This window comes from Maylandia zebra, linkage group LG16, assembly GCF_041146795.1.
Source record: "Maylandia zebra isolate NMK-2024a linkage group LG16, Mzebra_GT3a, whole genome shotgun sequence".
Classification (NCBI taxonomy): domain Eukaryota; kingdom Metazoa; phylum Chordata; class Actinopteri; order Cichliformes; family Cichlidae; genus Maylandia; species Maylandia zebra.
In genome coordinates, this window is record NC_135182.1 from 10,984,165 (window position 1) to 11,005,981 (window position 21,817).

A 21,817-nucleotide genomic window follows, 5' to 3' on the forward strand; every position below is an offset into this window, starting at 1 on the left:
CTTAGTTCGAGTAGATGATAAAAAAAATAATAATAATAAATGGGATTTTAAGTAGGACTAGGCGTTCTGTAATGATCTCTATTTAGGAGAAAAACTTAATCACTCACCTTCATCCTGCAGCATCTGGACTCCCCAGGAACCTACGCCAGGATCCTGTTTGTGGACTTCAGCTCTGCCTTCAACACCATCCTTCCAGACCATCTCCGAGACAAGCTTTCCCAGATGAATGTGCCTGATCCCATCTGCCGGTGGATCACTGACTTCCTGACGGACAGGAAGCAGCATGTGAGGCTGGGAAAGAATGTCTCGGACTCCCGGACCATCAGCACCGGCTCCCCTCAGGGCTGTGTTCTTTCTCCTCTACCCGCCACTAACACATGACCCTACGCTGTGTCACTGCATCATTCTATGTTTGGCACTGATCACCACCTGCACTCATGTATATATCTTTCTACGTAGCACTCTTAATTCTTATTCTCATGTATATATCTCATGTATATCTCATGCACATATCTTTCCACGTAGCACTTTTAATTCTTATCCCTACTTTTATTTTTTCATGTCTATTTAAGTGCTATTTATGACAGCATGTTTGCACTGAAGCACCGCAGCAATTTCCTAATGTTGTAAACCTGCTCAACATTTGGCAATAAACCCCATTCTGATTCTGATTCTTTAAACAGCTCTCTTTTAGGAGACACACTGCTGGCTAACGGTGTCATGTGATCAAACAGCGTAATTTAATTGGCTGAGAGCCACTCGACTCGATCTGGTGCTGATTGCTCTGGCTTGGGTCATTAAAGTTCATCACTTTTGCAGTTGAATTTTTGCAGGTGAATTTTTTCAGGTGAATTTTTTGCAGGTGAATATTTTTGCAGGGAAATTTGGAGGATAAAAATTCAGTGTCATAAATTCAATGTCTAAAAATACTTGAATTCTGATGATACTATATTTCTTCCATATCTCAGTCGCACTTTTTTCCCGCTTCACTCCGCACGCCAGCCTTGTGCTTTGCGCTGGGAAGGGGGGGAGGGGCGGTAGTTACACTCGCAGTAGCACAGGAACATTTTTTTTTTTTTACCATGACGATAATATTTAGAAAAAGATCATAGCTCAGATATATATATATTTTTAATCATAACTGTGGACTTAGTGGTCTGTCATTAACATTTTTAAATTTGTGTATACTTTGAACTCCGAACTTTCAACACAAGCTGCAGCTTATGTCAGCTTAAATCACTCGTGATTTGGAGGTGCTGCGTGTCCGTGTACCCCAGAAGGTTAAAAACAGACACCTTCATTCCATTTCCAGAGCGTAACAACCAACCACCTGTGTGAAATGCCCAAGGTTTTGATTCAAAATGTGCTCTGACACAATCATAAGCATCGGTTGCTACTGGAAAAAAGAAAGCGGTCAGCGCTATGGGCGGAACCATTTGTTAATAGTGGAGGGGGGGGGGGGGGGGGGTAACACTATGTAATATATTCAGTTTTAGAATTTATATTCACTGTTAACTTTAGCTAGGTCTTGAGGTTTGCAGTTCACTTGGCTGTCAAGGCAGCTGTTATCAGCTGATAAAAGACCTGGAGTGGAAATTTACGGGTCAACACCAGAAGACAGTCTTAGAAAAAGAACTTCCAGAATTAAAAAGCTGTTTGTTTTTTTTAGGACGGTCACCTTTTCCATTTGTTAAAAATAAATCAAATTTAAAGTTTGCATTTATATATATATGTTCTAGACAGTCTTTCAGTTCTGGTGACAGCGGACATTAAAGCTAGTTTAGATACTACTTCAGAATAAGTGCCTTAGTTACAGCCCTTCACATCTACTAAGACGACTGCACAGTGTTGAGCCTCGACATTAGGACTCTGCTAATACTTGGTTAAAGAAAGGCAAAACAAAGAGGATAAGACATTTTTCAAAGGATGCTTTTTTTTTTTTAATGACAGAAAACAAACGAATTCACGTGCCAGATAACAGAAGTAGCAGCCTGAACATGCCTCTAACTTTAAGGCAGCAACATTGAGAGATTCATAAATTCTCTTCGATCAAAAATTATATTCTTTATAGCAGGCTGATTAATAGCTTTTCCCTCTTCTTAAAAATAATATGATGGAATGAACAATCAAAGGTTCTGTCACATAACAAATCAGAGCTGTTGGTTTCTTTATTATGACTGCTTAGCAGTCTGCGGCCTGGTCAGAAGTTCAGATATCATCTCCCTGATGGTCCTGAGGGGCATGCCACAGAGGACGCCCTGATGCTTTGCCCTCAGCTCAAGCATAGCATCCACAATCCTCTGCCTCCCCACCTCTGGGTGGAGCTGTGTCAGCTCTGCTATCAGAGTATCAAAGCTGCTCATGGTGCCATAGTGTTGTGGCACAAAGGTTCCCTTTGCTGTAGGGGAGATGCACACCACCTTCCTGTTCCTGATGCTGGGCTTAACAGGAGGCGGGGTTATCAGCTGGAGAGAACAGAGGAGCACACATTTCCATATTAATGCACTCAAAAAACAAAAACAAACAAAACAAACAAGCATAGATCCAGTCCCGATCAAAGGTTTAAGACTTGAAAAATGGCAAACAAGCCAGCTGACAGAAAATGACAATGAATAGACATTTTTGCACAGATTTAGCCTTGCACAGGGTATGTGGTCCCAAACTTTTGCTCAGCTTTAAAACAGCCCGTTTCAGTTTAAGTGTTGTTTTCAATGAATTGCATGCTTTCAAAAAAAAAAAAAAAAAAAAGCTCTTCTTGTTGCATGCTGAAGCTCTACTTGGAACCTTGTTAAGATCCAACCATGCAAAATCAGATTTTTTCCCCCCCATTTTTCAAGTGGTCTTAAACTTTTGATCGGGACTGTATGTTCTGCTTCTAACAAAGATCTGAATGCACACTTAAAGTTTGATTGTTTTAGAATGCCTAATGCTCGTCTGCTCACCTCAGTGCTGCTGGAGTCAGTCTTGGAGGTTTGTGGTTTGGCAGCGTCCTGTGAGGAATCAGGTTCAGAGGCCGAGTTCTGGCTGTTGTTCGTGGGTCTGCTGATGTGCTCCAAATGTAAAACGCGACCTTGCATTCTGCATCCATTTAGCTCTTTCACTGCAGTCTCAGCAGACTGGGGGCCACTTAACATAACTATGGCAAATCTTCAGAACATAGCGAGTTGTTAAACTGGCATGCGTGTGCTGATTTGTGAAGCATTAGAATTCGCTGCTACAACCACACATAAGTAAACCTTCTAGAATTGTGTAGAAATGTAACATTTTACAGTTTTGTATAAAATTACAGCCCAGGACTTAATTCTAATCTCAGTGTCATTTAATGTTGGATAAACACTAGCATGACATTGCTACTGGACTTTTACATTACAAGCAATACATTAACATCTGCTTTTGACCAGGTAGATGATTTACTGTATCACTTTGCACACCACTGTGACTCCAGCGATTACATGGAGCAGGGTGAGTACTGCCAGTCTAACAAGAATAGAAATCCCACATGGCAAAACATAATTCCCTAAAGAAAACTGGTGGCCCAAGAGTAAACAGACCTGCTGCAGGTGGAGTGGACACAAGGGTAAAGTAATGTGTTGACAGCAGTACACAAAAAATATGACAGGATAATATCACAGATCACCTGGAATCAGCCAAACACATGCAGGTTTACTTTGATGCAGTTAAAGCATTCATACTCAGGATTGGAGTCACGATTTAAAGCCAAAAACACAGGGAAACTGGGCCCATAATAATGTTTTCCTTAAGGAAAGAATTGATATAAAGACCTGAATGTGTGACTACTTAATAAAACAAGCATAAGCCTGAATAGTGGGGAAAAAAGGACCTCACCTCAAATCCTTTAAAGCAGAAATGCTCACTTCAGTGGGATGGTATTTCTCAAAGAACAGCATCATGTCACTCTGACAGGGACAAAGTTTCAATTAAAGTCTACACTGCCCTCTGCTGGCAATCACACTGCAGTACAATGGTTTTACATAAAAGGATCATTAAACAATTTAACTTGTCAATTAAAATTTCCAATGCGAAAAAAAACAATGAATTTTAAATGACTACTCAAACAACATTGATGAGTAAATGTTCACCTCCGTCACATTGCTGGGCAGCTTGGAAACACACAGTACGGAGCTCATGGCCTCCTGACTGGCTGATTCTGGAATGAAAACAACTTAACTGCAGCTACTTAGAATTTTAATTCTCCAAACGTTCAGCCCTAATGCACTGTTTGCTCTCTCACCATCAGACACATGTGCCGTCACCGGTGTGGGGTCCTGTCTCACAGCAGTAGCTACATCATCTTCTGGAAGCTCCAGCTCTTCCTCAGCATCATACCATTTCTCACCTGTGTTCACCTCTTGACCCGCAGACCCTGTCCACAAAAAGAATTCCTCAGATAACCAGTATTCATAAATTGGTTACAGACGCTTCTGCGCATTATGGTTCGAACCTCCATCTTGAGGGATGAGGGTAGGAGCTCTCCTTGTACTGTCATTTTTATTTTTGAGCCGTTTTTCCTTTTCCTGACCAACCTGAGAAAAGAGGGGGAAAAGTTGACTTGTTCATGGTAATGAGGCCCAAATACAGGAAATAAAAAAACAAAAAAACAAAAACCCACACACACACAAAAACAAAACACCAAGCTGAAAAAAAGGACGTGAAAAACAACAATGTGAAGAACCTTTCCGCCTTGAGCATCAGGACGTCCACCATCTCCACTTGGTGCATCCAGCTTCTCCTGGGAGCTGCTTTGGATTAGAAAACATTTGTCATTATTTGGGGGGGGGGGGGGGGGGGGGGGGGGGGGGGGGGGGGAGTCTCATCTACTCATTAGCTGAAGCAAAATAACATACAACTACACCGCGTTCCAATTATGCAAATGATATTTTCCCCTTATTTTTTGTAAATAGTCGATTCAAATGACAGTCAGCATAATTTTCGAGTCAACCATTAGAGTACAACTCAAATGTTACTCAACAAAACTGCCAATGAAAAAGTGTTTTTCAAAAATAATAAACTTAAAATGCACTGTTCCAAATTATTACGCACAGAGTTTCAAAACATTTTATAGATAGTAGAGAATTGAAAATGGTCATTTGTTGAATTTGCAGCATTAGTAGATCAATTTTACTGAAATCAAAAACATCTTAACAGGTCAAAGCTACATATTAACATAGGACCCCTTATTTGATAGCAGTTTTACAATTCTTGCATCCATGGAACTTGTGAGTTTTTGGAAAGTTTCTTCTTGAATGTCTTTGCAGGATGTCAGAATAGCCTCCCAGAGCTGCTGTTTGGATGTGAACTGCCTCCCACCCTCTTATTTTTTGGTTTGAGGATGCTCCAAAGGTTCTCAATAGGATTGAGGTCAGGGAGGAATGGGGACCACACCATGAGTTTCTCTCCTTTTATGCCGATAGCAGCCAATGATGCAGAGGTGTTCGCTGTAGCATAAGATGGTGCATTGTCTTGCATGAAGATGGTTTTGTTGCAGAAGGCACAGTTCTTCTCTTTCTACCATGGAAGAAAGTGGTCAGTCAGAAACTCCACATACTTTGCAGAGGTCATTTTCACACCTTCAGGGACCCAAAAGAGGCCAACGAGCTTTCTCCCCGTGATTCCAGCTCAAAACATGACTCCACCACGTCCTTGCTGACGTTGCAGCCCTGTTGAGACATGGTGGCTGTCCACCATCCACCACTGCATCCATCTGGACCATCCAGGGTTGCATTGCACTCATCAGTGAACAGGACTGTTTGAAAATTAGTCTTCATGTAGTTCTGGGCCCACTGCAGCCGTTTCTGCTTGTGAGCATTGGTTAGGGGTGGCCAAATATAAGGTTTATGCACAACTGCAAGTCTCTGGAGGATCCTACACCTTGATGTTCGCAGGACTCCAGAGGCACCAGCAGCTTCAAATATGTGTTTGCTGCTTTGTTAGCAGCTGCTCTCTTAGTTTGATGCATTTGTCTGGCAGAAACAGTCCTCATTGTGCCTTTATCTGCACGAACCCACTCAGCCACAAATTTCTTACATTATGGTGATCATGCTTAAGTTTTCGTGAAATATCTAAGGTTTTCATTACGTGTCCAAGGCATTCAACCATTTCATGCTTTTCAGCAGCAGAGAGATCATTTTTCCTTCCTATATTGCTTGAAAATGGTGGTCTGCTTAATAATGTGGAACATCCTTCTTTAGTAGTTTTCCTTTAATTGGGCTCACCAGGCAAACTAATGATCACAGGTGTCCAAGATTGAGTTTAGTCATCCAAAGAGCCCTGAGACACAATTTCATCCATGGGTTTAATTGAAAAACGATCATTATGACACTTAAACACAATTCGCATAATAATTTGGAACGCGGTGTAAGTGCGTGTACCTGTTTAGACCTCTTTGTGGGGGCCCAAAATTGACATGTTACTATACTTGTGGGAAGCCACGGTCACTTTATGAAGACAAAAGTGCCCGTCCCCACAAGTTTGAAGGCATTTTTGAGACTCAAAATGCCGTTTTAGTGTCAGGGTTACAATTAAAAAATGAATGCCAAACCATAACCTATGTTTAGGGTAAGCAGCTAGGGAAAGCATTCTGTCAATTAGATGTCCTCACTAAGATAGCAAAATGATAGCGTGTGTGCGCGTGCACATGTGTTTTAATGTACCAAGATGAGATTTCTCCCAAAACTTCACGAATGATCTAGACAGGAAGACAGAAAAAGAAGTTATTTCCAAATAAAGTCCAATTCATCACCCAGCCCCACCACAGAGCTGGCAGATGTTTACTAGGGGTGCAACAATACATGTATCGATATTGAACCGTTCGATACAGTGCTTTCGGTTCTGTACGCATATGTATCGAACAATACAACATGTTTAATTTATTTTATCAACTTTTCTTCTGACGATGTCGTCTGTGTTGAGCGCTCAGTGGATCTGCGTTCGACTACTCTGCCTAGGCTGCACTGTCGAGTGCAGATCCACTAGCACAGCGCAAGCTAGCAAGACAGAAGCTAAGCTTGTTGCAACATGGCAAATGCCTCAACGCTACCCGAAACTGAACCTCCCCCACCCTCATTCAGATCTGGCCTTTGGAACCATCTTGGTTTTCATGTGACGTATGACCCTGATGGTAAGCGTGTCATGGACTAAAGTAAAACAGTATGTCGGATGTGCCACGCAATGCTCAATTGGTGGGAACTAGTGTGTTAGCGCAGTTTGCTCGTTAACGTGTTGACGTCGTCCAGCCCCATGCACGGGGCGATCGGCGGTAGCTCGTTAACAGAGATTTGCCGCGTTATGGTGTTAATGTCATTTCAACGAGATTAACTCCGACAGCACTAGTGGGAACACAACGAATATGACTGCACATTTACGCCGACATCATCCTAGTGCAAAGACAAGTGGAAGCAGACAAAAACAACAAGCACGCATACTACAAATTTTACGAGTCATTTACACAGCCGTTAGCACAGGATTCTCCTTATGGGGACCTGATATGTTTAATATGCTGCTGAGAATATAGCCCAGAAGAAGCGTATAGAATAGCTTTTATTTTGGAAAGAGCCATTTCTCTGTAATAAACTCTTTTCCAAAGATGAGCGATTTCTCGATCAGATAGATTTATTTTCTTTATTATTTTGTTGTTTCAGAAACATTAAATTTAAAAACTGTACTTTTGAGAGAAAATATTTATAATTTTAATAAATGACAAATTAAAAAAGGCATGAACATTTTTTTGTATCAAAAAAATATCGAACTGTGACACCAAAGTATCGAACCGAAACGTGAATTTTGTGTATCATTGCACCCCTAATGTTTACCTGTGCAGGGATGTAACTTGATCCTGTGAGTATCTCGCCAGAGTCAACAGATAAAGGCTTCAGTTGCTGCAGGGGAAGCCCTGCCTGGATCTTACTCTTCATCTCATTATAGTCCAACTCCAGTTTTTGGAGGGCAGATATAATGTTTGAAGGAGGATTCTTTGCCCTGCAGTGAGATTCGGGACAAAAACTCTTGTCTGAGACAGAGGCTTATAGGCTCAGACACATATTGTAACTTGGTGCATACTTACACTAGGGTGAGCTGGTTTCCCTCAGTAGAGGTGTAGTATAGTCTCCAGCAGTGCTGTCTGCATATGCTGTACTGCAGTGCCAGGAGGGCTAGCTCTGCTTGCTGAGCACGGTCCATACACTCACACTCTTTTCTCAACTTGCCGCCAACACTGAGGGGGGGGTTACATACACACATTATACTATACAGATCATGCATAAACAGGTCATGCGTGCGTATACTAGGGTTGCTCGATTATGGCAAAAATGATAATCACGATTATTTTCACTGAAATTGAAATCACGATTATTTGACGATATTTATTTAACCCTTTAAGACCTACCATAGAACCAAGTCCACCAGAGCTTATATTATTATTTTTTTTTTACATGTTGTAGTGCCATTTGTGGGAGCATTTCAAGTTGCTATACATCAATACAACTGTTATAGCCCATATTTTAATAATATGTATGCATTAAGTGCATAGTAATTACATAAATTGCAAAAAAAGTGCAATAAACTACAAAAAAAATTGAAAATCGCTTTTGTTTTGTTTACATATATTTCTACTTGGAGAAATTTAAGAGGCTTATCCCTCAAAACTTTAAATACAATAAAGTTGCAAAAAAATAGTTTCCCACCACAGGAAATTTATTTTGAGTGTCTTCATAGTTTTATTTTGGAGATACAGCAATTTTTATATACTGCAGGAAAAACAAAAAACAATCCTATGATGCAAATTTGCAAAGAAAACAGCATGTGCATCATTTCACTGTGGGAAGTGTTACGAACAGCTGATAGGAACGGCAAAGCGTGTTTCTGGAATATTATGTTTTTGTTCCTGCAAGCGCTTTTTATGCAATTTTTGCAAAGCTATATGTGGAACGAAACCGTGACCGAGGACAAGCTGATGGCATCAGATGTAAGTACAACTCCTCCGGTTTCATATGCAAAACAAATTATTGCGCTAGCTTACACGGTTCAGATTCTACAGGGATTTAAAAATAGTTACGCAAAACGGAGCATGCTGCTCTGACCGGCTTTAAAGGGTTAACAATGACTTTAAAAAAATAATATAAAATGGTGTGCAACACCACTGAAGTTTTTTTTTTAAACTCTCTTTTCAACCAACAGCAGTCACTCTCCTCTCCAAATAACTTCTGCTTAGCTTTCCGAGCTTCCCTCGGGTCCTCTTAATCAGCGGTCTCCACCCTTTTTTGCGCCACGGACCGGTTTATGCCCGACAATATTTTCACAGACGGCCTTTAAGGTGTCGCGGATAAATGAGGGAGGGGCTAATAATCGGCTCAGTCATTTTTAATGATTGTTGAAAGCCCAGATCGTAATCGTGATTAAAATTCGATTAATTGAGCAGCCCTAGCGTATACTTCACCTTTTTGTTTTCTCTTTCCCTTCCTGTGTTTTCTTCAGTTTGAGAAATTCCTGAAATATTAATAGACTATTTAAAAATGTTTTGCTGGAGCTTCTATGAATGACAGCTGTTTGGGTTCCAATCTTACCTTGGCGATATAGTCCAGATCTGCCATGCGCACTTCAGTGTTAATGTGTTTGTCAGCTGTTTCCAGGTCCTCAGTTTGAGTAAAGACTGACAGGCACTGCACCACCTCAGTGCCAATCATCGCATCACAGGTGGGGACGCAGGGCATAGGGGAGGTGTGCTTATCTACACTTTTTACCTTGGTGGCAGACTCATATGACCTCAAGGTCTCAGTGCTGGCTTCTGCTGTAACATCATTATTAGTGGTGACTGGACACGAGTGACCGCTCCGGTTTTGTTCTTTCAGACTGTCATTAGCCAGACAGACAAGGATGCTCTTATCATCCGCCATGAGGCTATGAAAGGTGTCGCTTTGATCTTCAAAGGTTAAGAGAGTTGATTGCAGTATGGTCAGTACCATGCATATCCTCATCTCTGCATATATGTTTTGTGGTGTTTTCTTCAGCTTGGCACAGAGGAAACTTACCCTGTTCTGGCTCCACTGCCTGCACAATGCTTCCATCGGTGTACTCTGGATCAATCATCTGAATCCTGTCAGTACTGCTGGAGTCTAGGAGAGACTCTTTGGTAGCCATTGGCCATTCTGACCTGTAACATCAAATAATGTTACTCATTACTCTCAGCCTAACAGGTAGTGCTGTTATAGAAACCAAGTTCTTGTAAATATAATTAGAGTGGTGTAAGAGTGTTTGGTCTATGGAAATTGCATTTTGTGTTTACTTGGGTTATTTTGGTCTAATATCTAATCTTTGTTTGATGATTTCAAATATTTAAGTTTGACAAACACAAATAACAGAAAATCAGGAAGGGGGCAACATATGCACGACATTGAATATGCTGCAGATTTAGGTAACTTTAAATATTTTTTACATTTCTTTCCGATGTCTAAAATAAATTCATTCACTCTGTAGTTGGGGATAATTTAAATCCACAGTTGGTTTAAAGTAGATGTCCGTAGACAGACAGGAGCACCAAAGCTGAAGTCAAAAAGCTGGACACTGTCAGCAGCAACATGGATTTTAGACATGCAACACACATCCTGTGGGCCCACCATCCGCCAGAGGCGGCGTAGGGGTCCGGTGCAAGGTGCTTCAGGTCACTGTCAAGGGCAGGTCCCTTGCAATTTGATTACTCAAGCTGGCCATGGGAAAAGGGAATGTCATCTGTCTGGTATGGAAGGAAACTGAAGTGATGAGAGTTTGACAGAAAGAAAGAGTAGATGTAGCTGGTTCACCTCAACTGACATATTAGGGTCTGAAACTAGTCTCCTCAGAGGGGCTGGGCTCTGCTCCAGTCTAGAGTTACATCAGTGAGAGCAGCAGGCAGGTATACACCAGCCTCTGTGCCTTTGGTAACAGGTATGCACTGTCATTTGCACTTATGTGGCAAAATCATGGTTCAGAATACCTTCTTGCTGGTCAGGGGTTCAAATCCAGTAAACGGTAGGCTAGGCCCTCCATGCTACCTAATGTGTATGTGCTACAGTTAACTCAAGCCATACTGGCTTGTCTGTTGCTCATATTAACAAGGTCTGTGTGAGGTGTTGAATAGCTGTTTTAATGCTACCATGCATGTAATCCCAGGGGAAGGGGTTACATGAAGAGGATGTGGAACTTATGGCTTTGGTAACACCAAACATCTAGACTAAGGGTGAGATAGTAGCTCAATGTTCCAACATCCAGAAGAAGCAACTGCTATCACAACTAGAGATTGATGAGGTACAACACAAATGCTACAGCAAAGGGAACCCAGGACATCAGCTCAAGGGTTGAGAAATCAACATCCCCACCCTCCAAGATTGGTTACCAAGCTCTAAGAACAACTGGTGGGTTGCTGTTGAATGCAAGAGCAGCTGACCTGAAGTTTATGACTAAGCTGGAAACCTGGATCCTCAGTGGCTGATTACCAAGCCTACGTAAAGTACCTGATGAAAGTCTACCAGAAGATGTGAATGCAGCATTACGGTCAACGGCCACTGTCACAATGTATTTGGCTATATGGTAATTAATACCACCCAAAAAAAAAAAAAAAAGTCACTGGCTACCCTCTGCCACCCCTGCAGGCCACCGCCAGATCCTTCTGTCTCAGGAAAAGCAGGGCCCTCACAGGTGACTCCTTGCACCCGTTCACCACTTGTGTGAACCGTCTGGTCGGCACCTCAGGTCAATCAGGTCCCACACCTCCAGACTCACTAACAGCTTCTTCACCTGGACTGTTAACAAATACTACCCCCACTCACCTCACCAATCTGAGCCACAGTCTGAGTAACGCTCATCACTCAGGCCACTCGCATACAATCTATACTCAGACGAAGTCCTTTGCACTGTTTCCAAGAACTTTGTTCAAGAAGTTTGTCTACATTTGTCCTGTTTGTCATTTATTCCTAATGTCTTATTATTTTATTCCTGCAGAGTTGGTGTGGAACACCCATAATTTCATTTTACATGTACATTGACAATAAAGGGCTATTCTAGTCCATCCTATGATGAACAGCCACAAAGAACAGTGTCCTCAGTGGAGATGGAGCATGAAGGGAAGTAAGCTAACTGTCGGAACTGCAGGAAGGCGCAATGTAAAAAGCGGGGCCTAAGAACTGTCCACACCTGTGGCCTTAGAAACTGCTAAACCAAGCCAGCCTTGGCTACCAGCTCGAAAAGGTACACCAGAGAGACAGAAGCAGTAAGAGCCTCACCAAGGCTGAAGATTGAGCAACATTGGGAGAAGGATGCAACACATAACAACAATTCTCAGCGATTAGTAGAGCTCAGCATACCGTAGCAACATTACTGAACAGGATCCAAGAACGTCTCAAGTATGAAGAGTTTGGACAGGACCAGGTCCTGACATGACTCACACCTACTCAATAAAAACACTGCTCTAAGTCAAAGACTCAGTGAAATAAGATGCATACTTACTGTGATGGACTGAAGTCTGCACTCTGGCCTTGTAGCCCTGAAATCTGGTTCCAGGGCTCAGGCTTTCTCCTCTGTCGACATACCTCGAGGTCCGTGTCCAGAGAAACGCTCACCAGGCCGGCTGGTTCCTTGCACACAGCTGCACAGCTGCCCGTTTGAAATGAGTACCTATCTTCATTCAGCTGGCACAGTGGCAGTCCCTTTCAAATAACAACAGTGATTTGTCTTTTTAAAAAAAAAAAAAAAAAAAAATACAACTTTGACTACACAAACTAAAGCTCTTTAAACACACTTACAAGTCTATAGCAGGCCTTCTGATCATTTGTTTTTTGTGTGACGGGGCTGCTGCAAGCTGCACTGAAGCCACCAGGCATGTGAGCCTTCCCAAACAGCTTTTCTTGATGCTCGTTCCTGTTACAGCCAAGCAAAGTTAAATTCTCCCTACTGGCGAGCATCTCCAAGTCCAGGTGAGTGCTGGGTGTTTCTTGAATAAAAAGCAAACAAATGGAACTGTTACAAGAATGAAAGTATGTGAATGGAACTTGGTCTCAAGACTTGGTAATCTTCAATTAATACTCATTAAATTTGACAGTTTGAGACAAGAAATAAGCCTTGTTCTATACTAAGACGTGTTGTGAAATTTATTTTTACTACAATTTTGTTGTCATTGCCTGTCTGTGGGATATCTCCAACCGCAGGATGAGTAACCTGAACTTATACCAGGAATTATCCGAAAGTTCCAGGACTTCACTAATTAAAAAACGATTCCAGATTTAAAGATCTTCTCTTCAAAGTCATCTTTCTGTGCAACTGTGGCCCGCTTTCAGCACGATTATCGTTTTTAGATCACTTAACTAACTCCTCTTGGTCCATTTGCATGGTCTGCATGTGCCTGTGTGAGTTTCTTCTGGGTTCTTTCCACAACCCAGAGACATGCATGTTACATTTTGATTCTTGGCAATGGATTTAACACAGAAGATAAAATCCTGTCTAAATTAATAGATATTTTAATATCTATTAAGTGTTATTCGGTTGTAAAATAAAAGGAAAGAACAAGAGAGAGAGAACGAGAGCTATTGATGGCAGGCCTGAAAGAACAAAAAAAAAAAAAAGAAGAAGTTTTGAGCATATTGAATAACTTCTATGGCCACAGGCGTATAACATCGAGCATCTAGGAGTGCAGACTGCTTCTGCAAAACACTTGTGAAAGAATGTGTCACTCTCAGGAGCTCGGTGATTTCCAGTGTGGCACTGTGATAGGATGCCACCTCTGCAATAAGTCAAGTCATGAAATGTCCTCAATACTAAATAGTCCTCAGTCAGCTGTTAGCTGTATTATAAAGAAGTGCAAGTCATTGCACTTCTCAGCAACTTGGCCACAAAGTGATAGGCCACACAAAATTACAGAGTGGGGTCAGCAGCTGAGGCGCACAGTGCACAGAGGTTGCCAATTTTCTACAGTCAGTTGCTACAGACCTCCAAATTTCATGTTGCCTTCAGATTAGCTCATGAACAGTGTGTAGAAAGCTTCGTGGAATTGGTTTCCAATTCCATGGCTGAGCAGCTGAGGAACCCAACAGAAGTTGGAATGAGAGAATAAAATGGGTAGAGGGTTGGAAATCACACCTTCGAGTTGGGCTATTATCTGTCTAAGTCAGAGACATCCAGTGAAGCCAGAAGGTGAGTGCACCGGCAGCATTAGTGACAGCTGAATGTGCTGGAATGCGTATCCATTTATTGTGCTGACGCCAACCAAACGTTGACAAAGCACAAGGTCACTAACAGGCATGTTAAATATTCATTTTGTAAATTTTTATTTAAAAAATTCAAGCAAAAAAAGTAGTTAAAAATAAAGTAAAACAGGTAGACAGCTAATGGACAGGAGCTGAAAATACCATCTATTTTGGAAGAGGTCCTGAGAATGCCAATTAAAAAACATAACTAATATTCAGAGTCCCAGAACTATCCACCAATAGCACAATGTCCAAACCAATCTGATTAATGCTTTTAAAGGGGTTTCTGTTTTCTGACTCAAGTGTATGAGATGATTATATTACCACATCCATCCATCTCTGTTCCTGCAGTTGTAAACCTGTAAAGAAAATGAATTTTAGTGAAGTGATAGAACTTGTCTGATATGTGTCTTCACAGTAACACATACATGTGCTGGCTGGCTGTCACAGCTGACTGGGCAGGACTGCTGCCATCTGTAAATTTAAAAATAAATTTAGTCTGAGCACACCTAGTGCAAGATTTTAGTACTATAACATACTTACCCTTCACATGAACATGATGCCTATGTATTTCTAAGGCAGGATGTCTTTGCAAGAACTGATGAAACCCTCCTCCTTCTAGGGAAAAGAAAAACATGATAAGGTAACTACAATTCATTTTCAATGCATGAAAATGTGCCTACACCTATACACAAAAATGCTGAAACTGTTAGAACGGTTCTACCAGTTATTTAATTTGCTCATCAATGTGACAACTCTAGGTGATATTTTTTGTTACAAAGGTTACAAACCTAGAGGGAGTTTTGATGCTCTTCTCGTGTCTGTATGGTTCTCTCAGAACAACTTTGTTACGTTAACTGGCATTTGCTCTGAATGGTTGCCCTCCCCCGACTCCCCAGTTGAAGCAGGAAACATATTAGCCAATCATGTACTGACAGCAGCTATCAAAGTTCTGTATTTTCATTTGTAATTTGATTAGTTATTTCCAGATTAAGTTTGCTTGTTTTGGCTAAGTGTCATTATTTAAACATTGTTTTTTTGGTTTTTTTTTTAGTTTCAACTATTAAAGAAAGAAAAAAAAATTCAAAACCTCCCCACAGATATATCATTAAGTACAGTAACTGGAGTAGCTGCTTATATTTAGTTTAACAGTTTCTCTCTGATCTTTCCGAGTTAACTTTGTGAGGACTAGAAAAGTTTGCTTTACAAAACCTGTGCTGGCAAATTATATGGGGACTGCAATTAATTTTAGATCACTTTAATGGTTAATTGCATACTGAGCACTCCAAATAAAAATAAGAAGAAAAGTTATAGATTCCCATGATCAAGGGTTGTTTGTGTAGCCTTTGTGGAAGGCTCTGTGCAGGAATGCGGTAGTGAACCGGAGCAAGGTCCAGAAACAGTAGCGCTCACAGTAAGATGGTACCTTAGGCGCATGAAACTGGGTAACAGGTCAGGGAAAAGTCTGTGTGTGTCCATCCCTAGGTGAAGCTGCACCCAATGGAGGAGAACAATGGGCTAAAGCAGGGGTGGGCAACTCCAGACCTCGAGGGCCGGTGTCCCTGCAGGTTTTAGATGTGTCCTTGAACCAACACAGCTGATTTAAATGGCTAAATTAGCTCCTCAACATGTCCTGAAGTTCTCCAGAGGCCTGGTAACGAACTAATCATGTGATTCAGGTGCATTGACCCAGGGTGAGATCTAAAACCCGCAGGACACCGGCCCTCGAGGCCTGGAATTGCCCATCCCTGGGCTAAAGTCTAAACCACCGCACTTCTCAACAGGTTTTGACCAATCAGAAGCACATTCTCTTTTACAAATACCACTAGTACTGCTGGTTAGCATCATCTCTCTGGATTGAGAAAAACATGGATTGGGACCGAAACCCTCTTTTACCTTAGATAAAAAGAACATGCAACAACTTCATTAATTCATTTTTTCCTAAACCACTGTGTCTTTTAGACTCCATTCCAACACAACTCTTCAGTTCTACTATTAATCAATTATTAAATATGATCAGTTTCTATTAACAGGATGTGTATCACGGGTTTTCACTTTAGCTGCAATGAAACCACTAATTAAAAAGCTTTTAATCAATTCAGCTTTTTTAGCCAACTACAGACCAATTTCTAACCTCCATTTTTATCTTAAAAAGTCTTGAAAGAATTACTGCTGTTGCGGCTCCTCCAACCTATGGCCGCGGCAGGCTAAACATGAGGACACAGATGACGCGCAACAATAAACACATAAAATACACTTCTGTACCATTTGCTCCTTTTATTTCCACATGCAACTGTCCAATATATAAATCAGCACATGGGATTAACTATTAAACAAATGCACAGATTGCACAAACAAATAACTGCAACTTACCAATAACTGCACTAATTACAATGCCAACTTACAATTAAGGCTATGGCATCAATTAGTGCACAAATATACAAAAACCCATCAAGTTCCAGTTAAAATACATCAAGCTGCGGTCAACAGAAAGTTTTGCCTCATGCTCACCCTACCTTTCTGCTCATCAACATCAGGCGCAGTGAACAGGTGAGTGCAACCACATTTATCATCTACCACTAAGGAATGGTTTTATTTGAATGGTTTCGTTCTGGATTCACAGTGCATCATAGCACAGAAACAACACTAGCAAAGTTAACAAATGATCTTTTTATGGCCCGTCATAGTGGACTGCCTCGCCTGTTAGACTTCAGTGTAGCATTCAATAGCACCAACCACAGTATTTTACTGCAGTGATTAGAACACACCACTGATATATAAAGGAAATAGTCTGAATTACATCTGATTCCAATGCTTTATGTAAATGGAGAGCCGTCTTCACATATGAAAGTTAATCGTAGAGTTCCACAGGGTTCGGTGTTGGGACCAGTACTATTAGCATAACATATACGTCCCTTAAGTAACATTATTAAAAAACAGAATACATTTTCATTGCTATGCAGATGATTTGCAGCTTTATTTATCTATGAAGCCTGACGAGGGCATAAAGATGTCCTTCAACATGCATTAAAAAAAAAATAAAATGTAGGAATGTTTTCTTTCATCTGCATAATCTCTTAACATTGGAAGCATCCGGTCTCAGAGTGATGTTGAAAAACTAGTTTGTATGTTCATTACAGCTAGGCTGGGCTATTGTAATTCATTATCAGGTCAAATGCTCCCAAAAAGCCTTCACCTAATCCAAAATGCTGCAGCAAGAGTACTGGGACTAGAAACAGAGAGTACATTTCCCCTATATTAGCATCTTTTCATGGCAACCTCTTAAATCCAGAATTGCATTTAAAATCCACCTCACATACCAGATCTTGAATATTCAGGCCCCATCTTATCTGAAAGACCTCATAGGGGCATTTTACCCCATCACAGCGCTTTGCTTTCAACCTGCATAGCCTTCAGTTTTCAGGCTCCTCTTCTCTGGAACCAGTTCCCAGTTTGAATCCTGACAGACACACTCCCTACTTTCAAGACTGGCTTAAAACTTTTCTTTTATCAAAAGAAAAGTTTATTCCCCCAACTATAAGCTTTATCAAAGCTTATAGTTGGGGGAATAAAACATTTTCAAAAAGACAGTCATTCAAAAAGCCTGGAAGTCTGCTGCCCAAAAATCACATTGGCAATTACAAGAAACTGGCGCATTGAAAGCAAAATATGGTGTGGTGTGGCAAAGACATGCATAGTACTATAAGCCCTAATACATTCTCTTTCACATCTTTGACCTCTTTATGTCTTTTACTCTTATGCTGTTTTGTGGATCACAAGGTTTAAAATTACTTATAAACACACACACACACACACACACACACACAGTAACTCCACCAGAGTGCCTATTTCGAGTCACTTTTGCCGGTGTTCCAGATCTACTGGCGTTTAGATCAACTGGCGTTGGTCGAACAGATGTGTGGCAGTCTTGCGTTTCAGGAGCTGCTACCGACAAACCAGCAAAAAAAAACGGCAAATGTGTCATCTGTGACACTTGTGAGGTTATCTCAAACACACTCCGTCAGTCTTGATGCTGTTGAACAACAAAATGTTTAAAAATGTGGCGAGTTTACCTGGTGATATCCTCATGCGCGACGCGATCGCGAAAACAGCAAACAAGTAATACCACGCCGATGTTGTTCACAGGACAGCAAGAGTAAACGATCGGGAGACTCTAGTCGTCGTTATCGTTCCGCTCGCACGGTTTATTTCTCCGGTTTCAGCGTTTTTGCTTCACAACTAAAGCGAGGAGTTTACTTTGTGCACTAACATGGACTCGAGTCAACCAGCGCCACCTCTGGCCAAGTGCCACAGCCTACAGCCAGATCAACTTGTGACACACATCTGCACCACGTTTGAATTCGTGTCATGCACAATACATTTGTACCTTTCAATTGTGTCTGTTTGTGCGTCATGCAAATAAACCTTTGAAAAGAATGAAATGATATCATATATTCCTTATTGGCCTACATTCGTTCAAAATCCCAAATTATATACACAAAGTCATAGAAATCACCACTCCAATTGGTCATCATGATTTTGATATTCTCTTTTTCCATAACAATGAAATACGCCTTGGACAACTATGACACATCAATATTTCATTAGTGTTGTCACATCACATCCTGTAAGCATCGTCTGTCTGTGTCCTTTCTCTGGAAATTAATATTTCCAGCCAATATAGGCAATCCATCAACATGGCTGGAGAGTTGGTAGTTATATACAGTCTGTATAAGTGTGGTTAATCCAATGAAGATTTGTAAGGAGACGGCAGTTACTTTGAATTCACAGCAGTTACACAGTGATTAGTAATAAACAGAGCCGGTGAGAGTGAATGGATTTAAGAAAGTCAGTGACTCAGGTGTGTCGCTTGGTTTGTCATCTGTTTGTGAGACTGGAGGAGACGTAGAAATCTTTTGTTTTAAATCTTAGTTAGGAAGATTCCTGTTTGAAAACAAGCACTTTGTGAGAAATGCAAGAAGTACATCTGCAGAAAGCACACAGTTACATTCTGTCCATCATGTGGACAAAATAGAAAATGTTGAGCATTGGAAAACTGAGAACGTTGGGCAAGTTCAAAATACGTGTTTGTAAGAACGAAAAACCAAATTGTTCCTAAAATAGTTATGGAAAGTCACTGTTGTATGTCTGTGTTCTACATGTTTATCTGATGGGAAATAAAGTTGCTATTGTTTTATTGCAGTTTATTGCAGTTTATTGACAATTCTGAGTGGATTTACACAGTACAGGTCAAATGACCCGCAACAAAATCAATGTCACTTTTGTTTTTCAACATAATACAAGGGTTAATTTCCAAAACTTCCATATGATCTTCAATTTGTAGCAGATCCACTATCACACAGCAGCTGTAGTTGTGAAGCAAAAACGCTGAATTCGGAGAAATAAACCGTGCGAGCGGAACGATAACGACGACTAGAGTCTCCCGATCGTTTACTCTTGCTGTCCTGTGAACAACATCGGCGTGGTATTACTTGTTTGCTGTTTTCGCGATCGCGTCGCGCATGAGGATATCACCAGGTAAACTCGCCACATTTTTAAACATTTTGTTGTTCAACAGCATCAAGACTGACGGAGTGTGTTTGAGATAACCTCACAAGTGTCACAGATGACACATTTGCCGTTTTTTTTGCTGGTTTGTCGGTAGCAGCTCCTGAAACGCAAGACTGCCACACATCTGTTCGACCAACGCCAGTTGATCTAAACGCCAGTAGATCTGGAACACCGGTCCAAGCCCGGGTAAAGGAGCAGGGTTGGAATTGTGACATTAAAAAAAACAAACAAAAAAACCCAATAATTGCTAAAAGAAATTTAATTTGTAGTTCTAAATAAACTCTAAATGCATTTAGGACGTTTTTTACTCACTTTGTCTCTTCCACGATGTTATTTCTCTCTCCAACAACATAAGTTACAATTAGATTAGCATGACCAATTATGCAAATTAGGCGATGACGTCATTTAGCGAGTTCTAGCGACTTTTAGGACCACCAATAGCGATTTTCCTTACTGAGGAGTTGGCAACACTGTTGTGGACTGCTGTAGTGGGCGTACCGACACATACCCTGTATGAGCTTTCTGTCCTCGGGTGACAAACGCAGATACCAGCCCAGCAGCTTGGAGTCAGTTAAGGCCAGTTGCGGATAAGCAGCCACCAAATCATACACAGACCTGAAAGCAGAACCACGTCTCTCTTTTTTTTTGGTTCAGGTTATTTAGCTGGACACAAAACTGTCGTGGTTACATACCTGTCCAGAAAGAACTTCCTGCGCCCCTCTGTTGATGCAGAAACCGACGCTAAAACAAACAAATGACAAACTAGTAAAATGTAGTTACTGGTCAAGTTTGCGGTACAGAACACAAAGCCTGGACACAGAATAATATCATTGCGCTAGGACATAAATTGGGATTACTTTTACCCATGATTTTATACTTACGTGGACTGGGTCTTTTAATATAAGGATTGTAAAAACTGCTTTCTGCCCACACATCCGCAGAGTAATGAGGTGCCTCGTGAAAGCCACGCCACGATGTTTGATAAGAAGTCATGGGTTGGGTGTCTATTGCAGTCGACCAAACGTAAACAGGCCACGACGTCCGCCACGGGTCATGCGTGTAGCACGGCTCCATTATGACCGCGAAATGGCGTCAGCTAAACACGTGAACGTAATGACGGCTAATGTTAGCATTAAGCAAAGCTAATGTTTATCTGTTAGCATTTGAATTTTCGGTTTCTCGTTTAATATTTCTGAAAATAAAAAGGCACATACGCTTCTCCTTTTAGTTTTCGGAGTTAGCTTGCTAACTTGTTAGTTATGCTACATCCAAACCCCGCATTACTCTCGAGGCCTTCAGTTGTCTCATAACTACAATAATGGAAGATATATTTTCTCACTCCACTTCATTTTAGCCATGTCGGGAAAAGATTGGTTCGTCAAAGTACAGGAATAGTCCACTCTCTAATTTTACCTTTAGTTAATCTTCGCTATTGCCATTTGTGAGCTTTAACATTCTCCTCCTACGACACTCTTACACATGCAGCGAGTTCTGTAGGCGAAGGACAGTCAGTTTACCCTGTTGTCACTTACCTCAGTCTGGTAGTTGAGAATAGCACTCAGCAGATAACTTTTTTTGAGGGGCGGGATTACATGTATTTATACACAGTACAATTTTATTTGAACATTGAGAAAAACTAATACAATTCAAGTACAGTTTTCATGGATCGATCGATACTAGCGTGATTGGATCGATACTTTGATTTTAACTGTGTTAATTATTTCTTTGGAAAAAGTAAACCTCAAACATGCACTATATGAAAAATGTCCGAATCTTTTTTTGTGTGTGCTTTAGAGACAGAAAATTTTAAATTCCAGGTCTCCAAAAGCTCAGTTAAAAACACATGAAAAGGTGAAAGGTGTGTTTTTTGTGTTAACTAATTATTGCGGAAAGTAACGATCACAGTGATGATTAAAACGTGTTCAGAATTTGGAAATTGAGAATTCATCTCATAAGTCGTGGCACATACTCTCCCCCAATTAGCTGCCCGAATACTTTAAAATTATTGGTACTGATTGTAT

The 21,817-nt window shown here is 41.0% G+C and overlaps 1 protein-coding gene across 5 annotated transcripts; it reads right to left on the minus strand.

The window, feature by feature from the left end:
• Nucleotides 1–1,921: 1,921 nt before the first annotated feature.
• On the minus strand, nucleotides 1,922–21,363 carry rbm44 (RNA binding motif protein 44). Of its 5 annotated transcripts, XM_024805453.2 has the most exons (23): nucleotides 21,210–21,327; nucleotides 21,011–21,106; nucleotides 20,678–20,892; nucleotides 20,489–20,537; nucleotides 20,305–20,411; nucleotides 14,769–14,843; nucleotides 14,654–14,699; nucleotides 14,550–14,584; nucleotides 12,789–12,976; nucleotides 12,493–12,692; nucleotides 10,044–10,165; nucleotides 9,579–9,934; nucleotides 9,452–9,501; nucleotides 8,081–8,230; nucleotides 7,830–7,995; nucleotides 6,672–6,706; nucleotides 4,694–4,760; nucleotides 4,463–4,544; nucleotides 4,253–4,384; nucleotides 4,101–4,168; nucleotides 3,847–3,917; nucleotides 2,943–3,147; nucleotides 1,922–2,465 (listed from the first exon to the last, which is right to left on the minus strand). In XM_024805453.2, exons 3-23 carry the CDS (start codon nucleotides 20,868–20,870, stop codon nucleotides 2,172–2,174), a joined length of 2,691 nt encoding a protein of 896 aa, XP_024661221.2. In that variant the 5' UTR covers nucleotides 20,871–20,892; nucleotides 21,011–21,106; nucleotides 21,210–21,327; the 3' UTR covers nucleotides 1,922–2,171. The 5 variants fall into 5 exon arrangements, with proteins under 5 accessions (XP_024661221.2, XP_024661222.2, XP_024661223.2 ...); XM_024805454.2 differs by lacking the exons at nucleotides 21,011–21,106; nucleotides 21,210–21,327 and adding an exon at nucleotides 21,329–21,363; XM_024805455.2 differs by lacking the exon at nucleotides 21,011–21,106 and having other exon boundaries at nucleotides 21,210–21,329.
• Between the last annotated feature and the right edge of the window lie 454 nt (nucleotides 21,364–21,817).

What these genes read in the sequence shown, in the direction of transcription:
- rbm44 (XM_024805454.2), bottom strand. Translation starts at nt 20,870, where the DNA reads ATGGAGCCGTGCTACACGCATGACCCGTGGCGGACGTCGTGGCCTGTT. An exon ending in ATCTGGACTATATCGCCAAG is followed by an intron (nt 9,502 to 9,578) that starts GTAAGATTGGAA and finishes TTAATATTTCAG; the next exon opens with GAATTTCTCAAACTGAAGAA. An exon ending in TGCCCAGCAATGTGACGGAG is followed by an intron (nt 3,918 to 4,100) that starts GTGAACATTTAC and finishes TGTCCCTGTCAG; the next exon opens with AGTGACATGATGCTGTTCTT.